The 21,304-nt window shown below is 35.0% G+C and overlaps 1 protein-coding gene across 4 annotated transcripts in view; it reads left to right on the top strand.

The window, feature by feature from the left end:
* ZFYVE16 (zinc finger FYVE-type containing 16) overlaps positions 1–21,304 on the top strand; it is a 52,374-nt gene that overhangs the window by 12,473 nt on the left and 18,597 nt on the right. For all 4 annotated transcript variants that reach the window (XM_077759876.1, XM_077759879.1, XM_077759877.1 and 1 more), the window contains exons 3-13: positions 586–2,855; positions 4,450–4,546; positions 7,360–7,521; positions 10,340–10,482; positions 12,542–12,920; positions 14,136–14,258; positions 14,968–15,123; positions 15,679–15,903; positions 18,615–18,697; positions 19,460–19,564; positions 20,129–20,276. In XM_077759876.1, the coding sequence (XP_077616002.1) occupies positions 586–2,855; positions 4,450–4,546; positions 7,360–7,521; positions 10,340–10,482; positions 12,542–12,920; positions 14,136–14,258; positions 14,968–15,123; positions 15,679–15,903; positions 18,615–18,697; positions 19,460–19,564; positions 20,129–20,276 (3,891 nt within the window). The remainder of the gene's footprint in view (positions 1–585; positions 2,856–4,449; positions 4,547–7,359; positions 7,522–10,339; positions 10,483–12,541; positions 12,921–14,135; positions 14,259–14,967; positions 15,124–15,678; positions 15,904–18,614; positions 18,698–19,459; positions 19,565–20,128; positions 20,277–21,304) is intronic.

Raw genomic sequence — 21,304 nt, 5'->3', positions numbered from 1 at the left:
GCCACTTAGGTGCCACACAACTGAGTTATTTTGAAGGGAATTTCTTTAAAAATTTTTTTTTAATGTTTATTTTTGATAAAGAGAGAGAGACACACAGCGCAAGTGGGACAAAGAATCTGAATCAGGTTCCAGCTTCCAAGCTGTCATCCCAGAGCCTGATGCAGAGCTTGAACTCAGGAACTGTGGGATCATGACCTGAGCTGAAGTCCAACGCCTAGCCGACTGAGCCACCCAGTTGCCCCTATTTTGAATGGAATTTCTATCACATTGTGACATCTGCATTGAAAAGTAAAAACTCCCAAGTAGTTTAAATAAAGTAATTTTGGAAGTGGAGTGCCTGGCTGGCTCAATCATAGCGTGTAACTCTTGATCTCAGAATTTGAGCCCCACATTGAGTATAGAGATTACTCAAAAATAAAAAAATTCTTCAAAAAATAATTTTGGAGGTTGTTATATAATTGGTGAGAGAGTATTCTACCTGTGGTCTAAATAAAAGTTCAGTTTAGAAGTCTTAGAAAATGTAACATCTTTGTGATAATTTTAATTTGACTCTCCTGAATAACATTGTATCTCTCTTTTAATTAGATGAACAAGATTATCTCCAAGATGCACGAAATGTGTATGATTCTAACCCCTGTTCAGTTTCTTCAGAGTTGGCTTCCTCACAGCTAACTTCACTGATACCAAAGGATCAACAATGCATTAATTGTTGTGCGTCATCAGAAACATGCTTTGAAACAAATCAGATTTCCCCGAACAAAACACTTGAGGGACTAACTTCTATACAAAATGAAAAAAATGTAACAGGACTTGATCTCCTTTCTTCTGTGGATGGTGGCACTTCAGATGAAATGCAGCCTCTGTATATGGGACGATGTAGTAAACCTGTCTGTGATCTGATAAGTGATATGGGTAACTTAGTTCACTTAACAAATAGTGAAGAAGATATTAAACAATCATTGCCAGATGATTTTAAGTCTAGTGCAGATTCTTTGATTGGATTGGATTTATCTTCACTGTCAGAAACTCTTCATGCTTCTTCAACAGACCGTGATAATGATACTGTCAGAGACGAACAGAATGATGTCAACTCTGAATTAGAAAATAGAGAAACTAGTGGAGCTGAAGAATTGGGTATAAAAGTAGATACAACACCTTCAGATTCACATAATTACAGTAGAAAAGAGGATTTAAAGGTTGAAAAGATCTCTAATCAGTTAGAATCAGTTGTTGATTTTAACATGCCATCTGCTTTGACTCAACAAAGTTCTAAAATGTTTGAAACCAAAGGCAGCCTACAACATGAGAACCAGCCATGTGAATTACTCAATGCTGATAGTTGTTTGGGAGAGGAGAAAGTAGATGTGGCAGTTGTAGCTGCAACAGAATGTATAAAAGAAGGAGACTGTACAAATGCTGTGACCTGCAGTGTTCCAAAAAATGAAGATTTATACTTAAACGATTCAAATTCAAAAGATGAAAATTTAAAATTACCTGACTTTTCCTCTCAGGAAGATAAGACTGCTATATTTATAAAACAGTCTGCAAAAGAAGACTCAAGAAATGTAGATCTTAAAGATAATAAAGATCTTAAAGATAATAAAGATGTAACCCAAGATTCCTCTCCAGATTTACAGGTTTCAGATGAAGAGATATATTCCTCATTGACTTGTCTTCCAGTACCTGGGTCTTTGTGTGGATCATTAATTGAAAGTAAAGTGCATGGTGATTGTTTATCACAGAATGAATATAAAGATAACATACAAGCCACAGTGACAGTGCATGAAGAAATAGAGAAGAATGTTATCCCAGGTGGAGAACCGTTGAAGGAGACTGATCATTTGAAACAGGAAGAATGTAAAAACATAATTGAAAAGGTGGAAGATAGAAAGATAGAGTCCAACCAGTTGGTGATCAGAGTTGAATCTTTGGATCACCCTGGTAACACAAATTCTGCAGCTACAGAATCTCAGATGGAGCTTTCTGGTGCTAATGCCCCAGAGTTTCCTGATGATTGTGAAGGTCTCCCTTTTTCAAGCAATGATATCAATGGGCAAGACTTAGATTACTTTAATATTGATGAAGGCATGAAAAGTGGCGCACTAATTAGTGATGCTGAACTTGATGCCTTTCTGAGTGAACAGTATCTTCAGACTAGTAACATAAAATCATTTGAAGAAAATGTGAATGACTCAAAATCTCAAATGAATCAGATAGACATGAAAGGCCTAGATGATGGAAATATCAATAATATATATTTCAATGCTGAGACAGGAGCTATTGGGGAAAGTCTTGATGTCAATATGATTTGTGAAACCGTTGATAAACAAAATACAACAGAAAATGGTGGCCTTTCTTTAGGGGAAAAAAGTACAATTCCAAATGAACAAGGGTTATCTAACAGTAAATCTGAGCTTACGAATGAATTATCAGTCTCTGATATTAATAGTCAATCTGTTCATGTTGGAGGTGCTAGACCTAAGCAGTTGTTTAGCATTCCATCAAGACCAAGAACTTCAAAGGAACCAGGTAAACCTGATGTTCCAAATATCCCTGAAAGTGAACCCAGCACAGCAAATACGATTGTTCCAACTATTTGTACTACCAATTCTACAACTGATCCTCAGATTAGCTTCAACTCTAATTACATTGATATAGAAAGTAATTTTGAAGGTGGATCCACTTTTATAACTGCAAGTGAAGAATCTCTACCTGTAAACACTTGCAAAGAAGGCCTGGTTTTGGGCTTAAAACAACCTACTTGGGTTCCTGATTCAGAAGCTCCAAACTGTATGAACTGCCAAGTCAAATTTACTTTTACGAAACGGCGACACCACTGTCGAGCATGTGGGAAAGTAAGTTATAAAAATCTTTGTTTTTTATTCTTTTGAAACATTTTTTTAACGTTTATTTATTTTGAAAGTGTTTGCGTGTCTGAGTAAGGGAGGGGGAGGGATAGAGAGAGAGGAGAGAAAGAGAGAATCCCAAGCAGGCTCCATGCTGTCATCATAGCGCCTGACTTGGGGCTTGATCCAATAAACTGTAAGCACATGACCTGAGCCAAAACCAGGAGTCGGACACATGACCGACTGAGGCACTCGTATTCTTTTGAGACATTTAAAATGAAATTTAATGTGGCAAAACTGATTAATAGATGATTTAAAGTTTTAGTTTAAAATCATTATTTTTCACCTACATGGAGATATATAAAGCACTGTCATTTTATAGGTTGCTTGAGGGTGAATAAGTGTCATGTTGTCATGAGGATTGCATACTGGGAAATGAGGAATACTAATTACTAATTTTTATGAAATCTAAAGAATATGTGTCTTTATCTCTCTAACGTTAACGCTTGAGATGTCCCAAATTCATTTATATCCCCCTGTGTCTTTGAATATTTAATTCCAAGACCATTTTTGCAGTTAGTATATAGTCTATATCTAGGGAAACACTGGGAGAAAGAAAAGCAAATTGGTTGCCACACGGTTCAGAATGCTGAAGCTGGCCTTGTTTGCCTTCCGATAGTCTTGACTATAAACTCTAAGGGTTGACTATGGAAATAACATTGCATTTTTAAAAAATTTTTATTTATTTTTATTCATTTATTTTTATTTTATTTATTTTAGAGAGAAAGACAGTGAGTGGGAGAGAAGGGCAGAGGGGGGAGAGAGAATCCCACACAGCTCTATGTTCAGCATAGACCCCAGCATGGGGCTTGATTCCATGACTCTGGGATTAAGACCTGAGCCAAAATCAGGAGTTGGATGTTCAGACGACTGAGCTACCTAGGCACCCCAACATTGCATTTTTTATTCAGCATTGATTTTCAGTATTGTTGGTCTCAGATCACTCCTCCTTTCCTTTAGAAAAATAGTAATACTCTACCTTTAAAAATTACCTTTAAAGGACCATAGAAAGCTTTTTAAATTGTAAACTTATTCATTAAAGAAAATTTTTGTTCCTTTACAATGAATAAAATTGATTTAAAGGAACTCCCTTTGTGAGAGATACAATTTTATTATTATTTAAAAATTTTTTAAAGTTTTATTATTTTTGAGAGAGAGAGACAGAGCCTGAGTGGGAAGGGTCAGAGAAAGAGAGAGAGACAGAATCCAAAGCAGGCTCCAGGCTCTGAGCCATCGGCACAGACTCTGATGCAGAGCTCAAACTCGTGAACCACGAGATCATGGCATGAGCCGAAGTCGATGCTTAACTGACTGAGCCACCCACGCGCTCCAGAGATATGATTTTAAATTGCCGAAACCTCATTGAAGTAAATAAAAAAAGAATTATTTTAATAACTACCTATGATTATGGTGATTAGAAAAATTATTTTTATCATCAAAAAATGGTGTTTGGTTAATTAAATTTTGGGCCTCTTTTCCCTTACCTCCTGTAGGTATAAACATGCTTGACACAAAATCAAATTTGATATTTTATTATTTATAGGTCTTTTGTGGTGTCTGTTGTAATAGGAAGTGTAAACTGCAATATCTAGAAAAGGAAGCAAGAGTGTGTATAGTCTGCTTTGAGACTATAAGTAAAGGTGAGTATTAACTTGACATATTTTCTTCCAGTAACTGAATATATCTTAAAAACAATTGGATTGTGACAAAGATAAACTTCTTTATTTTCTTAAGGCGAGGACCTAGTGTTGACTTATCTGGCTTAGGTGGGCCATCCCACGGCTTGGTTTCCCTTCTTTTTGTTCTACTCTCACAATTAATACTACCAGTCCGGAAAGGAAGCAGTTTCTGGAGTGGCAGTTCATTAACTTTTAACAGGTACTAAGTCCCTAAATGCTGCATTTCATCTGCCTATTTGTTTTGTCATCATCATTGTCATCATTATCATCTTAATCTAAACATTTATAGAATAGTTATCAATGAATACTATTTAGTGGTATACCTTAGTAGCATAAGACAAGATAATTGTTCCCATCCTTTAGAAAATTGTAATCTAAGATGGGAATAAAAAAAAGATAGTAATATTTATGATTTTATAAATACATAGAACTGTCACAGTATTGGCAAATTTTTGTCTCATATGTTTTTTCCCTTCTCAATCTTAGAATTTTGTTTGTATGAATTTCCCACTGTTTTTGGCTCCCTAGCTTAGCTACCATTATCAGCAATAGTCTTGGTAGTCTTATTTGTGTTCTTACAGTGTGTGTGTGTGTTTTGTATTGTGTTTTTTTCCCCTCAAATACACATTTTCTCTTTTGAGTAATTCTTGGAATTTTCAAAGATTTTTTGACAGTTTAATTCCCAGCAAATATGACTTGAGACTTTTTGCTTCCAGGCCTGTACACTAGCTTAGGTACTGCTTCCTGTTAGCCAGGAGAATAAATACTTGATAATAATTTGTTTTTCTCTTTTGAATGAAGCTAAAATTTTTCACCAGTTCTCCAAAAAGCTCTGATGTGAGTCTGTTAGCCTGAGGTAAGCTACTTTACTCCCTGTTGTTGCCCCCTGCTCTGGAAGATAATAGAGTGTAAACTTTTTATATTTCCATATTACCAACATTGTTTATGAAGAGGTTAGTTTAAGACTATATAGTTGTTTTGTTTTTTTCCCATGCTGTTTCAGTAGCCCAGAAGACTGCTGGTGCTGGTGGCCAGACAACCTGCTAGAATTCAGGAATATGAGAGGAAACTCCCACATAATTCTCTCTTCCTACTTGGAAAAAAAAATAAAACAGCCACGAAGATTTGAAACATTATTTGAGTTGACAGGTTAGAGTTTCAGGTGAACATTCAAACATTTTGACTGTAAGTTTCTAAGAGAAGAGAAGATACAGTCATTAAAAAAACTCAGTAGTATTTTTGGATCATGCTTTGGTTTCTTAAAGAAAATATCTTGGAATGAATTTAGTTATCTAGTTATCTGTCTTATTTATTCTGTATGGTATCTTCTAGAATGTCTTTTCACTTATACTTCTATTTAACATTAATTTGTACACCACAAGAAAACAAATAAAAGTTATTTTNGAACCACGAGATCATGACCTAAGCGAAAGTTGGACGCTTAACTGACTAAGCCACTCAGGTGCCCCAATAAAAGTTATTTTAATATCAGCTTTAGGGTTGAAGATGGTAGACGTGATCATTTAAAATAATGTTATTAAATAAGATGGGAAGGATGGCTTAAGGGTTGTGAGACAAATTCCATGAAGGATTAGAAGAAAAGATAATTTAAATAGAGATTATGGATAATGAGGAAACTGCTGAGACTGTGTAAGTTTCAAGGACTCCTGCAAGTGAGTGCCATTAGGTAGATTTGGAGCAAGTTGGACATTACTCAAAACCCAGAGTAGGTGTTCGGATTTTTATTTGGTGAGAGGAAGCTGTTTCATGAGAGTGCTATCGTTCCCTGGCCTTTGAGGAAGATTACTTTAGCAGTGGCAACGTATCTAGCAAGATTGGTCTGGAGAAATGCTGAAGGGAGAGCTACCAGTACCTGTTTTACGTTATTTGGATAAAAAATCATTCACTGATATTCAAGCATTATTTTACATTTTGGAATTCCAGCTGTGAAAGAATGTGTTTCTTGTTCTCATGGAGCTTCTGATCTCATGGAGCTTAGGAATGTGGGGAGAGATGGATAGTTAGGATAGAGAATATCAGATGGTGATAATATCCTAAATGAAAATAAAAGATTATAAGAGGGATAGACAGTACCAGATTGGTAACAAGAAGTAGTATTTTTTAATTGTGGGCAGAATAAGGCTTTATGATATGACATGAGAGCAGAGACTTAAAGTGAGAGCATAAAGCTGTGTGAGTATTTGTGGGAAGAAATAAGAGCAAAGACTCTAGGCTAGGAGAGTCCTTTTTTGACTTGTTGAAGAACAAGGAGGCCTGGGGCTGGATCATAATGAGCAAGTGGGATTGTAGTGAGAGAGGAGGTGGGAGCCAAGTGGGAAGACAGAGGAGGTAGGGGTGTAGACTCTGTAGGGTCTTGTTAGCCACCGTAACAACTGACATTTTTCACTCCGGTTGGGAACCAGTTAAAAGATTTTAAACAGAGGATTGATGTGATATGATTTATGTCAAAAGGATCACACTGAACCATGTTGAGACTGTAGGGGTACAAGGACAAAAGCCAAGATACTCATTAAATAGCAGTTATTTTCTTTAGTAGCTCTCAAACATGCCAAATAGAATATTGAGATAACTAATTAGTAACTTACACTGAAGTAGGATGCTGTCAGCTGGAGTAGGGTCATTATCTTTGCTCAGTGCCACTTTCTTTTCTTGCTTAGCCATTGCTTTCTTTCTCCTCACAACTTGAAAAATAGATAATTTATCATAATTTACTTTGATGTTCAAAAATATTTTAATATTTTTCCCCTTTATAGCTCAGGCATTTGAAAGGATGATGAGTCCAACTGGTTCTAATCTTAAATCTAATCATTCTGATGAATGTGCCAACATCCAGCCGCTTCAGGAGACTCAAGATTCCAGTATACCTTCACCTACAACTTTACCGATCTCAGCACTTAAACAACCAAGTGTTGAAGGTAATTAGAAGAAAGTGCTGTGTCTTATTAGACTACAGATAACTTTTTATAGAATTTTTCTTTTTTTTTAAATGTTTTATTTATTTCTGAGAGAGACAGAGACAGCATGAGCAGGGGAGGGTCACAGAGAGAGAGACACAGAATCTGAAGCAGGCTCCAGGCTCTTGAACTAGCTGTCAGCACAGAGCCTGATGCGGGGCTCGAACCCACAAACTATGAGATCATGACCTGAGCTGAAGTCGGATGCTTAGCTGACTGAGCCACTCAGGCGCCCCTTTAATGGAATTTTTCTAGTTTGATAGGGTCTAGTGAAGAGAGAGAGACCAGACTAGATACCAGAAGGAATTTAGTACAGGGAACTGGTAGGTATATGTATTGCTGAAAGAGCAAAAAGGGCATGCTCAGGTGACTCAGAGATTACTAATTGCAGGAAGCAACCACTGCCCCTGGGCTTGGAGTAATGAATGGTGAGACACAGTATTCTAGAAGAGTGCAGTACCAGAAGGTGTTTGGTTCTCAGACCTGGGATTCAGGGCTTGGGGTACGATGTGGCTGGTATTGCGATTTTGGGGAGTACCAAGTGGCAAATTCCGGAACCATCAAGGGGCCTCATACAGCTGGTATTAGCTGAGCGAAGGAGTATTCCAGGCTTGGTATTAGGAGTACTGAAAATCACAGGGCATGTACCTGTATCTGGTGGTAGTGCTGCTGTAAGGATCCTAGCAGGAACTGGAAACAGAATTCCTTCCCTTCCCATCTTTCCCACCAATACTATTGGCAGAACATGATCAAAGCCAACCAGCAAGAGGGTCTGGGTGTTGCACTTTTTAGACTTCAGCCTGGCATCAAAGAGCACCTTATATAGAAGGGTGGGCTTGGGTTTGAGAGACAAGTAAATAACTGGCACATCTCCCTTTCTTTAAAAATCACTTTTTAAATGTATATTTTACCATAATAAAAATGTTTTTAAAATCTATTTAAAAATCTTCGAGCTCTCTGCTCTTTTTTACAGTCTTTCGTAGTTTAGAGCCTTTAATAAAGCCTGTGTACCTTTTTAAAATGTTTATTTTTGAGAGAGAGAGGGAGGGAGGGAGGGAGAATAGTTGGGGAGGGACAGAGAGAGAGAGGGAGATACAAAATCTGAAGCAGCTCCAGACTCCGAGCTGTCAGCACAGAGCCTAAAGCAGAGCTCAAACTCATGAACCATGAGATCATGACCTGAGCTGAATTGGACTCTCAACCAACTGAGCCACCCAGGTGACCCAGCTCGTGTGCATTTTTAAATGTAAACTATTAGTTTCTAATTTTCTAGAACATAAGTGTTAATGTCAGTTAAAGGCAGATTCAGATACTTATGGTAATTATTTTGAATTTCAGTTTATCTCTCTCTTTTTAAAAAATTTTAAGTATACTTTTTAAAACATTTTTTTGAAAGTGTATTTATTTTTGGGAGAGAGAGAGACAGAGCACTAGCCGGGGGGGCGGGGGGAGAGAGAGAGAATCTGAAGCAGGCTCTAGGTTTGAGCTGTCAGCACAGAGCCTGACACGAGGCTCAAACTCACAAACCCTGAGATCATGACCTGAGCAGAAGTTGGGTGCTTAACTGACTGAGCCACCCGGGTACCCCTTAGCTTATCTCTTAATATAGCTATTTTCCACTTGTCATTAATACTTAAATAAGAAGATTCAGGACATATGGTTCTATGGTATAGCTCTAAAATGAATAAATATGCTTTAAAATATTTACATATTCTCTTATATTGATATCCTAAATTATTAAATTATAAAGTATTGCAAATATATGAAAGATACCTTATTTAAAATTTTTTAAATGTTTATTGAGAGAGAGAGAGAGAGAGAGTGTGAGCAGGGAAGGGGCAGAGAGAGAGGGAGACACCTCTCTAGGCTCCAGGTTCCAAGCATTCAGCACAGAGCCTGGCACGGGGCTCGAACTCACAAACCCTGAGATCAATACCTGAGCCCAAGTCGGATGCTTAACTGACTTGAGCCCCCCTGGTGCCCCAAAAGATACCTTATTTAGGTATCTGTCCATAATGCAAAAATTGTATGTGATGCCAGTTTTCTCGGTGTTATCTGTCTTATATTCTGGAAGGTAGATGTCAGTCCTTTGATTTTTATATTGTTCTAAACCCATCTGGCAGCTTTTTTCGTAACTTCCATCTGTGGATGCTTTGTAATAAAAGAGAACATATATTTATGCTGATATCTAGTTATTTCCTCCAAATTTGGGATGAAAATATTAATAAATATCAGTAAATTTCAGTATCCACATTTTAAGAACAAAAATTATTATGCTTCTTTTGTTAAGTAAATTTAAAAATAAGAAATGACCTCTGATGCAAAAGTGATCTTGTTTTCTTTTTTAGACTTTTTATACTTCTGTTTTTCCCATGTTTTTCTTTGCTTATCTGCCATATTCCAGTCTACTCCATTTTTCTACCTTGTGCTGTGGTCTTCAAATTTTATCCAGCCTTCACTTACTACTCAGAAACTTATCCTTAGTAATACAGGCTTTAAGTCTGCTCCCAGTGTCTTAAATATATAACCTCTCCTGTCCACTCTTTTTCTGAGTATGTAATTCCCAGTGTTACTCCTGCCTTTTTTATGAATTAGGGAAAGACTTCCATTCTGGGTAGATGAATCAAAAGGTCATTTTCTCTAGATCTTTGCAGTCCTGAGAAGGCACGTCTTGCCAATGGATAGCAGAAAGCTTTTGAAAACACTTCCCAACTGATTTAGTATTAAATCATTGTAATATTACCAAATTCAACTGCTTTACTTTATAAACTGATTCTAGGATTATGCTCCAAAGAACAGAAGAGAGTATGGTTCGCAGATGGTATACTGCCCAATGGTGAAGTTGCAGATACAACAAAATTATCCTCTGGAAGTAAAAGATGTTCTGAAGACTTTAGTCCTCTCTTGCCTGATATGCCCATGGTAAGGAATCTAAAGAATTACTTGTTGACTTAATAAGATTTTATTTTAAGTATATTCTATAGGATGATTATTACAGTACTTCTTTTTTTTAATGCTGTGAGCTTCCTAAAGTGAGAAATATATGATGTGGTGAATATATATTAGATTTTAACTTTTTAAAAAACCTGTATTTATTTTGAGAGAGACAGAGAAAGAGAGCATGCATATGAGAGGGAAGGGCAGAGAGAGAGGGAGAGAGAGAATCCTCAGCAGGTCCGCCCTATCAGTGCAGAGCCCAACATGGGGCTCCGTCTTACAAGCTGTGAGATCATGACCTGAGTGGAAATCAAGAGCCAGATGCTTAACTGACTCAGCCACCTGTCACCCCAGATTTTACCTTTTTAAATGTCAGTTTAAGGTAATGATTTCCAGACTTTTTGGTCAGACTCTTTTATGCTCTTAAAAGTTACTTAGACTTTCAAAGAGCTGTATATTATGTGGGTTTTATACTTAGTGATAATCTTGGTATTAAAATTGTGAAAAAATATAAAAATTAATTTAAAAATAAAATTGTCATATTAATAGAAATAATATTTTTATAGACAAATTTCAAAACAATAGTTTAGTGAGAGGAATGACATTTTTACCTTTTTGTAAAATTCTTTCATGTCTGTCTTGATGAAGGATTCTCGCATCTGCTTCTACATTCAGTCTGTTATGTTGTTTTTGGTTAAATTATATGAAGAAAATCCTAGGACCTCACTGACTCCCTGAAAGGATCTTGAGGACCTCAGAGGTCCTTCAATCCCATTTTTAAAAATATTTTTTCTAATCTTTATTTATTTTTGAGAGAAAGAATGACAGAATGCATGTAGGGGAGGAACAGAGAGAGGGGCACACACACAGAATCGGAAGCAGGCTCTAGTCTCTCAGCTGTCAGCACAGAGCTTGATGTGGGGCTCAAACCCACAAACTGTGAGATCATGACCTGAGCTGATGTTGGATGCGTAACCAAACCACCCAGGCACCCCACTGACTCACATTTTAAGAACCACTGGTATAACAAGAGAACTGAGATTTAGTAATTTAATTTAGATTAATATTTGTTTAATGATTTTCATACATTTAGTAAAGTATCTGATAGTGGTATTTATGTTTGCATTTAAACAAATGTGCTAGGTGTTAAAGAAAAGATATGTAATACAGAATCCCAGCCCACTAAGAACTCTCATTGTAAAGTAGCAAAATATTGATAGAAATGAGTATTAATACATCAAGTAGGAATACGTTTACTCGGTAAACGAATTTATTGAGCATCTACTCTGTGCCAGTTAACTGATTTTTCCTGGGTATAGACAAGATTATGTATCCTACTCTGTTTAAGTTCACATAGCATATAAACATATGCTTTTCGTCAGAGTTCATGAGCTAGAATTTACAAATAGGCATAATTACCGAAAGTATATTTCTTAGCTAGCACCTACCCTCAACTGATATTTCAACAAAATAAAAGTTCTAAACAGGCTAATAAGTTTTACTTGAGTAACCGATTCTCATTTAATAATGACTCAGCTTTGGCCAGTTTAAAAGGAAAAGGTCTTTACTGAACCCAGCTTGAAGTGTTGTTTATTGGTGGTCACTGTTGAGGAGTATACCTACCACTCGGCTTCCTAACCACTCTCTTCACTGCTTTACCTGTGGATCCCTCCCTTGCTCCCCTCCCCACACCCGAGGCTTTTTGGCAGTTGTCAGGAGAGCTGGGATGAACTAAATTTGAGTAGTGTGTGATATGGTACAGGATCTTGAAGTTCTTCTTGCCTCCTTTTTCTAGTCTATAAAATTAAACTCATTAATACCTACCCAAGTATATGATATAATAAAGTTAAACCTTACTCTTCTGAATTTAAAGAAGCTAAGGTAGTATTTCTTGGCAGATTTGGTTTCTGAAGAATGTCAGAGCCCATTTTGGTTTTATTTATTCTTATTAAAAAGGTATCTTTGACTATAGGGCTCAACATTCACAGTTGAACAGAGACTATGAACTGTTTTTTTTTTTTTTTTTTAATTCTGTATTTTACAGACAGTAAACACAGTGGATCATGCCCATTCTACTGCAGTGGAAGAAGCAAACAATGAGATAGGAGATATTACAAGAAGTGACATAATTCGGAGTTCTATTTCTCAGGTTCCATCTGTGGAAAAACTGCCTATAAACACGGGAACTGAGGTGTTACCTACTTCTTGTTCTTCTATACTAAATGATGATGTTTTTGCAGAAACTGAGGGACCACCTAGTCCTACTGATGTCTTAGTTCATAGCAATTTACCTGTTGCTAGTACTTCGGATTTTAGGTTACTGTGTGATATTGACAAGAATGTTTGCAATAAGATTAGTCTTCTACCTAATGAAGAGGACAGTTTGCCCCCTCTTCTGGTTGCATCTGGAGAAAAGGGATCAGGTAGGATAGCAGTTATTTAAATTTTACAAAGTTTTTTTTTTTTTTTTTTGGAAAGAATGTACTGGTGAATTTTGTGATACATGAAATGCGCTTTTTAGGTTTAAACAGTTTGGTTGAAGTATGTACTATGGCTTGGTATCTTTAGTTTACAAAAAGTCTTATTATGTGAAAACAAATTGCAAAAAGATCTGAACTTTGAGTTGAATGGATATGATTCACTTATCACATCTTGAGTTCCTAATTTAGAATGAGGCAAAAGTTTAGTTCGACAGGGAAACTCCATAACTTTAAATCCTGAAAATATTTCCATTGTGTTAGGGTTCTGACTCCATATTATTTTTTTCCACTGCCCCCACCACCCTCTCCCACCTCCATATCATTTTTCTTTAAAGGAGTATAGTGCCCAAAGAAGAGAGTGTTAGGACAATAAAGCTAGGGATTTTAGTTCCTCATCTGCTACCTAATACATCTATGACTTGAAGGATGTTATTTAATCTCTTTGGGCTTCAGTTTCCTGTGTAAAAGAAGAGAACCTATATGATGTCTAAGGTGCTTTTCAGGCTGGAGTTTCTGTGGCTAGTTCCCCAGGATGCATCCTGTAACCCTACGCATATGCTGCATCCTGCAACATGAAATGATTATGATCTATGCATGATAATATAGGGGTATAAAGCGTAGGATCTCTATTCTGTCAGTAGGAGCTATTTCATGAACCTGCCTATAGTGGCAGAAATACCTTAAGTCCTATACTTTGCTTGTTTTCCTGTTGATTATCAAGATCTTTTTTGACACTTGGTCACCAACATAGGGCATATGGCAGCAAGCAGTATGTACAATTTGAGTCATAAAGTTGTATTTTCAAGGGTTGTAAATTTCAGAATTTTAAATGGAGTGGCTGGCAGTCTGGAATCCACTTTACAAAAATGTTTGTTTTAAAATTGCATAAATAATCTGTTTAATCAACATATTTACATATATATTACATAATATGTCAGAGATATTAATATAGCATTAATATCTCTATGTAAATAGAAAAGTAAGAATGAATACATAATAGTTGTCCAGGGCATTGACTGATTTTTATGAAATGGGTTTGCTTTTGTTACTCAATTTGATCAAGCCATTGACGGATTTCTAAATGTGTTTTCTTTATTTATTGCAAGCATATTTAACAGGAGGTTATATTCTAACAAATATGTTATTTTCATGATTTAGTGCCTGTAATAGAAGAACACCCATCTCACCAGCAAATCATTTTGCTTCTTGAAGGCAAAAGTTTTCATCCTGTTACATTTATCTTAAATGCTAATCTACTTGTGAATGTCAACTTAGTATTTTGTAAGTAATGATTAATCTTTCTTTGCCTTAATTGGTATGCAAGATTTCTGAAATTAATTAATTGAATTTTGACTGGCAACTATGAAAAGTAAAAAGCATTGGATATTGAATTTTTAGCTAAATAGGAATATAGATTTTTCAAATTTATATTCAGTGGAACTTGAAATGAAAGCTTAAAGATTTCTTCTAATGTCTTTCAGTCAAGTCTTAGGTTAAGGTTATGGGCTCCTAGCTGAGCTGTATTTTGATGCTCATGATATAATTGACTGTGTTTCATACAGCTTTTAGATCAATTGAAATTTGGTAATTAAATAAAAATCTTGATTTAGTGGCAGTAAAGACAATTTTACAATGACATGTGACCTAAATAAAAATAAGGAAGAAAATAATCCTCAGTGTTTAACAATTCATCTCTCAGCTCTTCATTCTCTGAAATAAATTTGATTGATTCATTCCCACTACATTTCAGCATATTAATGCATCTTTTATTTTATTTTTTATTTTAGTGTTATTTATTAATTGATTCCATAAGATAATCTTTCATCCTTTCTTTTACATTAATCTTACACAGTTTAAAGTTTTTTGTGAGGAGAACTTTGGGAAAACAAGGAATTTGAAAAGTTGTGCTTCATACAGAGGACAACTACATTAGTTTCTGTGGTTAAAAGAAGTTGACATTTATAGTTGTATGCTTTTATCACTTCTTAAGATTCCTCAGACAAGTATTGGTACTTCTCAACCAATGGATTGCATGGCTTGGGACAGGCAGAAATTATTATTCTATTACTGTGTTTGCCAAATGAAGATACTATTCCAACGGACATCTTCAAACTATTTATCACCATCTATAAGGATGCTCTAAAAGGTATAGCATTTTATTTTGAACTGTTCTGGGGATGGATACATTAATTAAGGGCATTTATGCTTTTGGCTAGGCTAACTGTCCTAAAGATTTATTTTGTGCAGAGATTGCTGTTCTCTTAAAAGATCTTAGTCATAATTTCTAGGCTCCTTCAATCTAGCATTTTATGTAATTAGTGTCTTTACACAGATTTTTTTTAATTAAAAAAAATGGAAATATATTTGCCTTCTTCATTTTTTAAATATATATATCTGTATTGTTTTCTTAATATCTGTGTAGGATTGGGGGAGATACAGTTTTCACTTGGTCATGCAGTAAAGAGAAAAATTTAAAACCACCTATGGTTAGAGACATTTTCAAATTTTTGTTCATAATTCCCAGTCTCTGGGAATAACAGCTTTGTAGACACAAATTATTCAATTGATGATGCTTCAAGAGTGAAACTAAGAAAAAAAATGTACATTGCTTTTATTTAAGAAAGTTTATACTGCAACATTCAAACGTAGAATGCCTCTCAGAACAACTTAAAAATCTTTTTATTAATGATTTTATTTCTAGGAAAATACATAGAAAACTTGGACAATATTACTTTTACTGAGAGTTTTCTCAGTAGCAAGGATCATGGAGGATTTCTGTTTATTACACCTACTTTTCAGAAACTTGATGATCTCCTACTACCAAGCAGTCCTTTTCTTTGTGGAATTCTTATCCAGAAGCTAGAGATTCCTTGGGCAAAGGTTTTTCCTATGCGTTTAATGTTGAGATTGGGTGCAGAATATAAAGGTAAGTTTAAGTTAAATCATATAGGTTCATATGTACTAAATGTAAAATAAGAATTTCAGTGATATCATTAAAATCAATTTTTTAATGGATTTAAGTGGACTACTTTTGATATATTTTTAAAATTCGAAAACAGCCTTTCTCTACTACCAAATGAACTGTGTAGACAACCTTGGTATATCATGAAGTTTTAGATGTTTATAACTACATTAACTTACCTTAAAAACAATTTTTTAAAAAATTTCAGAACAAAACCTAGAAAACATCGAAAAGTTTTCCTACAAACATGTACTGTAAGGAGTACCATTTTATTATGTTTCCTACATTTTAAGAAGGTAAATGATTTCCTTTCTACATTTGTGTACATCATAAAACCAAACATGAAAGGTTATAAAATAATGGTCTGGGTGTATATATATGGTTATTTCTAAGTTGAAATAATTTCTAGTGTTAAACTTTTTGAATTCCCACCCTTCATCCCTGACTGTTTTCAAGAAATAATTTATTTATTGCATGTAAAGTATATCTAATGAAATTTTAGGCATTTGACTCTAATTTAATTAAAATAAGTATTTTCTTGGGAGGAAAATTAAATGTAGGGGGTTTATAAAATTTATAAAATATTTCAACATGGGCAATCCATTGAGATATAAATCTCCCACTTTGGCAAATTTATTAAGCTCTGGTTTTGGGGGGAGGTCTTTACCATGTAGTATTTAAATATGTGATGTTATTCTATAAAAAATAACAATTTCATTTCAGGTTTTTTATTGTATAAACTACAGAGCTTAAGAAATTTAATTCTGTGTTAACTATTTCCTGCATTCAGCCTCATATTTTGTCTCTGATATAAATATTTGAATGCTATTTTTATGAAAAGCTAGGGCAGTATATAATCTTCAGTCATTATGGAACATAAGTTTGGCCAGTGTTCTGGTTAGTATCACTTCTAGATACTAAATCTGTTTTTCTCACACTTTCAAAGAAGGGAAATCATGGGGCAACTTGTGGGACTTCTCAAAAGATCACAGGAGTTGAAGCTGTAAAGCTTTGATAGCTGTTAGTAATGCTGAGGATAAAAATCACAAGTTATACAGGTTTTTCCAGCTATCGGAAAGTAGAACATTCCTATAAAACCTTTTTAAAGCCAAAATGGCATAAAGAGACCATCACCATTTCATAGGCACAAAAATCTGTTTCATAGGGAAAACAGGAAATAATGTAGGTCTTTTGTAAAAGCAAAGTGGTATTAAAGCAAACCTGGATGAGGGGGATACCTGTACATAGCAGTTAATTAGTCTTAGCTGTTTTCTGAGTTCTTTATGTATTGCTGGATTTTAGATATACTCGCATTTTAGTGTTATTGGTGCCCATGCTTCCTGAGGCATGAACTTGGAAGTATGATGTGTGTATGTGTGTGTTTGTTAGAGAAAATGGATGTATGGAAAATTTAATGAAAAGTTAGAGTTCCAAGATTAAAGTAATGGTCTGAAAGTAGTAGTTTTCAAATGAGAACTATCTACACTTTTGCGTTGAGACCATTTGTTTGGATTATCATTCAGTGTTGGATTAGATGATTTATGCGATCCCTTTATAACTCTGACAGAACAGTGTCTTTTGAAATAAGCCATAATCTTTTGAAAATAGTTTCAAATAAAATTACCTCAAGTTGTGAAGAATGCTTCCTCATTCATAAAAGATGGAGTAAAAAGTCCTCATTTATCTTAATTGTATCACTTATCATTTTAATGTCTTTTACCACTAATGTCTATGTCTTTTTCCAGTCTATACCCTCTGTCCTCTAAATAACTTAGTTGTCCTTTTAAAAACTAAAAAATATGTTTGTAATAGCAAAGGTGTGAGTTACTCTGACTTAAATTTTAAAAATAGATAATGTCAGGTAATGTGTGTTTTCTTAGAATTTTAAGGAAGCATATTTGTATGAGAGGTATGAGAGAGGTTTGTTTATTTATGACCTAGGCTGAGAACTGCAGGTTAAATGTTTTCTGCCTTTTATCATTATAGAAATGTCTTACCTTCGTTTTCTTCCAGAAGCCCTGCTGCATTGCCAACCAAACACCTTTTCCTTTTTGATGAAAAATATTTATAATACCTAAGAGAAAGAGAAAAGTAGTTAGGTGATAGACTTCACGTTCCTTCTGTTTCCCTGCATTAATAACTTTGACTCTCTGTTCCACTTTTATCATGCTGACCCAAGAACTATAAAAGTTTACTTAGCACAATTGAACATTAATTTTAAATGCCTTAAAAATCCTGAATTCATTTCTATTTAAATGATCAGAACTTTATAGGGGTCTATCAGATTACTGTAATTTTCCAGCCATTATCATTTTGTGAAATCAACATGTATAATGAAAAGATGAAATGTTCTGGAATGAAGCAAGCCTAATTTCCAATCTTTTTCACTGGTTATTAGCTTACTCAATATAAGCAATTTTATTAATCTCTGTGTCTCTTCTCTACTTTCCCATTTGTAAAGTAGCAGTTTAAATAAGATAATGTATATAAAATTTCCAGTTCACTGTAGCATCCAGTAAATATACACTATGCATTAATGTATCTCTCACTTTCCCCAAATAACTGAATAGGTGGTATCTCTCCATAATCTTTGAATAGTGAGAATTAGAAGTAATAAATTCAAGACTTTTTTGGGTTTTTATTGACAGTAACCAGTTTTCCTTTCTTATGTATAGTATATCCTGCTCCTCTAACAAGTATCAGAGGCCGAAAACCTCTTTTTGGAGAAATAGGACATACTATTATGAACTTACTTGTTGTGAGTAATCAAACTATTAAGTGTTCTTACATTGTTAACTTTAAGATTTTATTTAGCATTTTTTATATGTTTGTATTTTCCTATTTTAATTTGGCATATTTGGTATAATGAGAGTTCATTTATAATATATCTTTATTTAGATAAATGGGCTCTGTTTCTAATGAATTGGTTTTTAGAACACATCTTTTAATTTATGTGTACCTGATTCTGATTGCCTTTTAATTAATTCTGCTGCATTGCTAACACATTTAGGCAATGTGAGATCTATACAGTTGAAGTGTTAGTAAAAGTAATTAGTAACACTGTTAGTAAAGTCAGTCAGTTTGGTGATTTTGAGCAAATTGTGGCCTAAGTTTCCTCATTTGTAATAGGAAGAATTGGATTAGATATTCTCAGGTTCCCTTCCACCTTTACTTTAAATAATTGTTTTATCTGTAACCATAAAAGGGTAGTTGAGTGTACTTAATTTTAATTTATACAATTTTACTTTGAAGACTTATTTTGGAAGATCTGTAATTAGAAAGAGGACATCACCCCCAAATACTACAGAATTCTTCCTGAGAATGATATTCTTTATTACTGTTGTGGAGTAGCTGGGAGAATAAGTTGGTTTTTGAAGTTGGTATTACTTTCTGTATGGCATTTTGATAGTTATGGATCACAAGTCTTAAGATGATGGACACTCTTAAAGGATTTAATGAATGGGTAAAAATGCTCATGGATAGTTTAAGGTTTATGGAAATGTCATTATTTTATATATAGGACCTTCGAAATTACCAGTATACCTTGCATAACATAGATCAGCTATTGATTCATATGGAAATGGGGAAGAGCTGCATAAAAATACCTCGGAAAAAATACAATGATGTAAGTCTAATTTCTTCATGCAGATTTTGAAGATAATTACTGAACATTAGATTTCTTTAAAAGTGTGTTAAATTTGTTTTGGATCAGACTGTCTCATACATAATGGCAAAAATATTGTCATTTATTTGTTTTTTCTTTACTGTTTTTTTTTTTTTTTTTTTTAATGTTCATTTATTTTGAGACAGAGAAGGAGAGTGCACACAGCAGGGGAGGGTCAGAGAGAGAGAGAGAATCCCAAGCAGGCTCCAAGCTTTCAGGGCAGAGCCTGATTCAGAGCTCAATCTCACAAACAGCAAGATCATGACCTGAGGCAAAATCAAGAGTCAGAGGCTTAATTGACTGAGCCACCCAGCTGCCTTTTCTTTACTGTTTTGTTGGTCTGTTAATTGAAGTGATTTTATGTTAAAATATTTGCTTCCATTACAATCTCAGGGAGTTGTCAGACCAAAGCTTGATAATGAAGAAGCTTAGAAGCTGGTCAGAAATGTAGCCCTGAATGACTGTAACTAAAAAAGGACACAACATGTTAATAGTGTTTCTAAATGAGTGTTTTTTCCTCCCCAGGTAATGAAAGTTATAAATTCTTCTAATGAGCATGTCATTAGCATTGGAGCTAGTTTTAGTACTGAAGCAGATTCTCACCTCGTCTGTGTACAGAATGATGGCATTTATCAAACACAGGCCAACAGTGCCACTGGCCATCCTAGAAAAGGTAAGTGTCAGTTCCTAGTATTTAGATATATAAAATGACCTCCATAAATGGAATTCCATTCAAAGGGGAAATATATATATTTTACTTATTTGCTGAACTGATTATGATAATACAGTCTGCTTTAAAATTTTAGCTACACAGATTAAAAATTGCTTCTAATTTTTGTTTTTTTCTTGGGCTACATTAGGTTTAAAGACTTAAACATTGTATTTATTTTGGTATCTTCAGGTTTAATTTATCCCATGTGGTTATGAATCTTATTTTCAGTAATTTCTCTCTGGAATGAGATGTTTCTTACCTTTGTTTGTTCTTTGCTCCAACTCTTATTGGGGGAGTACAGGGTGGATAAAGGATGAAGAATGATTTATAATTTTTTTTAATGTTTATTTATTTTTGTGAGAGACACACACATAGAGTGTGAGTCAGGGAGGGGCAGAGAGAGAAGGAGACAAGGAATCCAAAGCAGGCTCGAGGCTCAGAGCTGTTAGTACAGAGCCTTATATGGGGCTCAGACCCATGAACCGTGAGATCATGACCTGAGCTGAAGTCGGACGGTTAACCGACTGAGCCACCAAGTGCCCCAAGAATGATTTATAAAACTCTAAATGGCTGGGGATATAAAAATGGTAAAGGCAGTAGAGTAGCATATGTGAGTGACGTTACTCTCACTTCTGGCTGAATGGCCTCAACGACTAATTGCCAAATCCTTGCAGTAGAGGGCATAACAAATTGAAAGTTAAGTGAAAGTGAGTATTTCATAAAATTAATACATTATTATAAAATACGTATTATTTTAGAAGTATTTTTAAAAAAGTGGGCACCAGGTGGCTCATTGGGTGGGTGTCTGACTCTTAATTTCCGCTCCGGTCATGATCTCACAGTTCATGAGGGAGAGCCCCGTGTTGGACTCTATACAGCAGAGCCTGCTTGGGATTCTCCCTCTCTTACTCTGTCTCTCTCTAACCCTCCCTTTCTCTCTCGTTCTCTCTCAAAATAAGCAAATAAACTTAAAAACATTTTTAAAGTAT

The sequence above is a fragment of the Crocuta crocuta genome, unplaced genomic scaffold, assembly GCF_008692635.1.
Source record: "Crocuta crocuta isolate KB4526 unplaced genomic scaffold, BGI_CrCroc_1.0 scaffold162, whole genome shotgun sequence".
Classification (NCBI taxonomy): domain Eukaryota; kingdom Metazoa; phylum Chordata; class Mammalia; order Carnivora; family Hyaenidae; genus Crocuta; species Crocuta crocuta.
The sequence above is the reverse complement of the archived record's forward strand: the minus strand, read 5'-3'. Positions and strand labels throughout refer to the sequence as shown.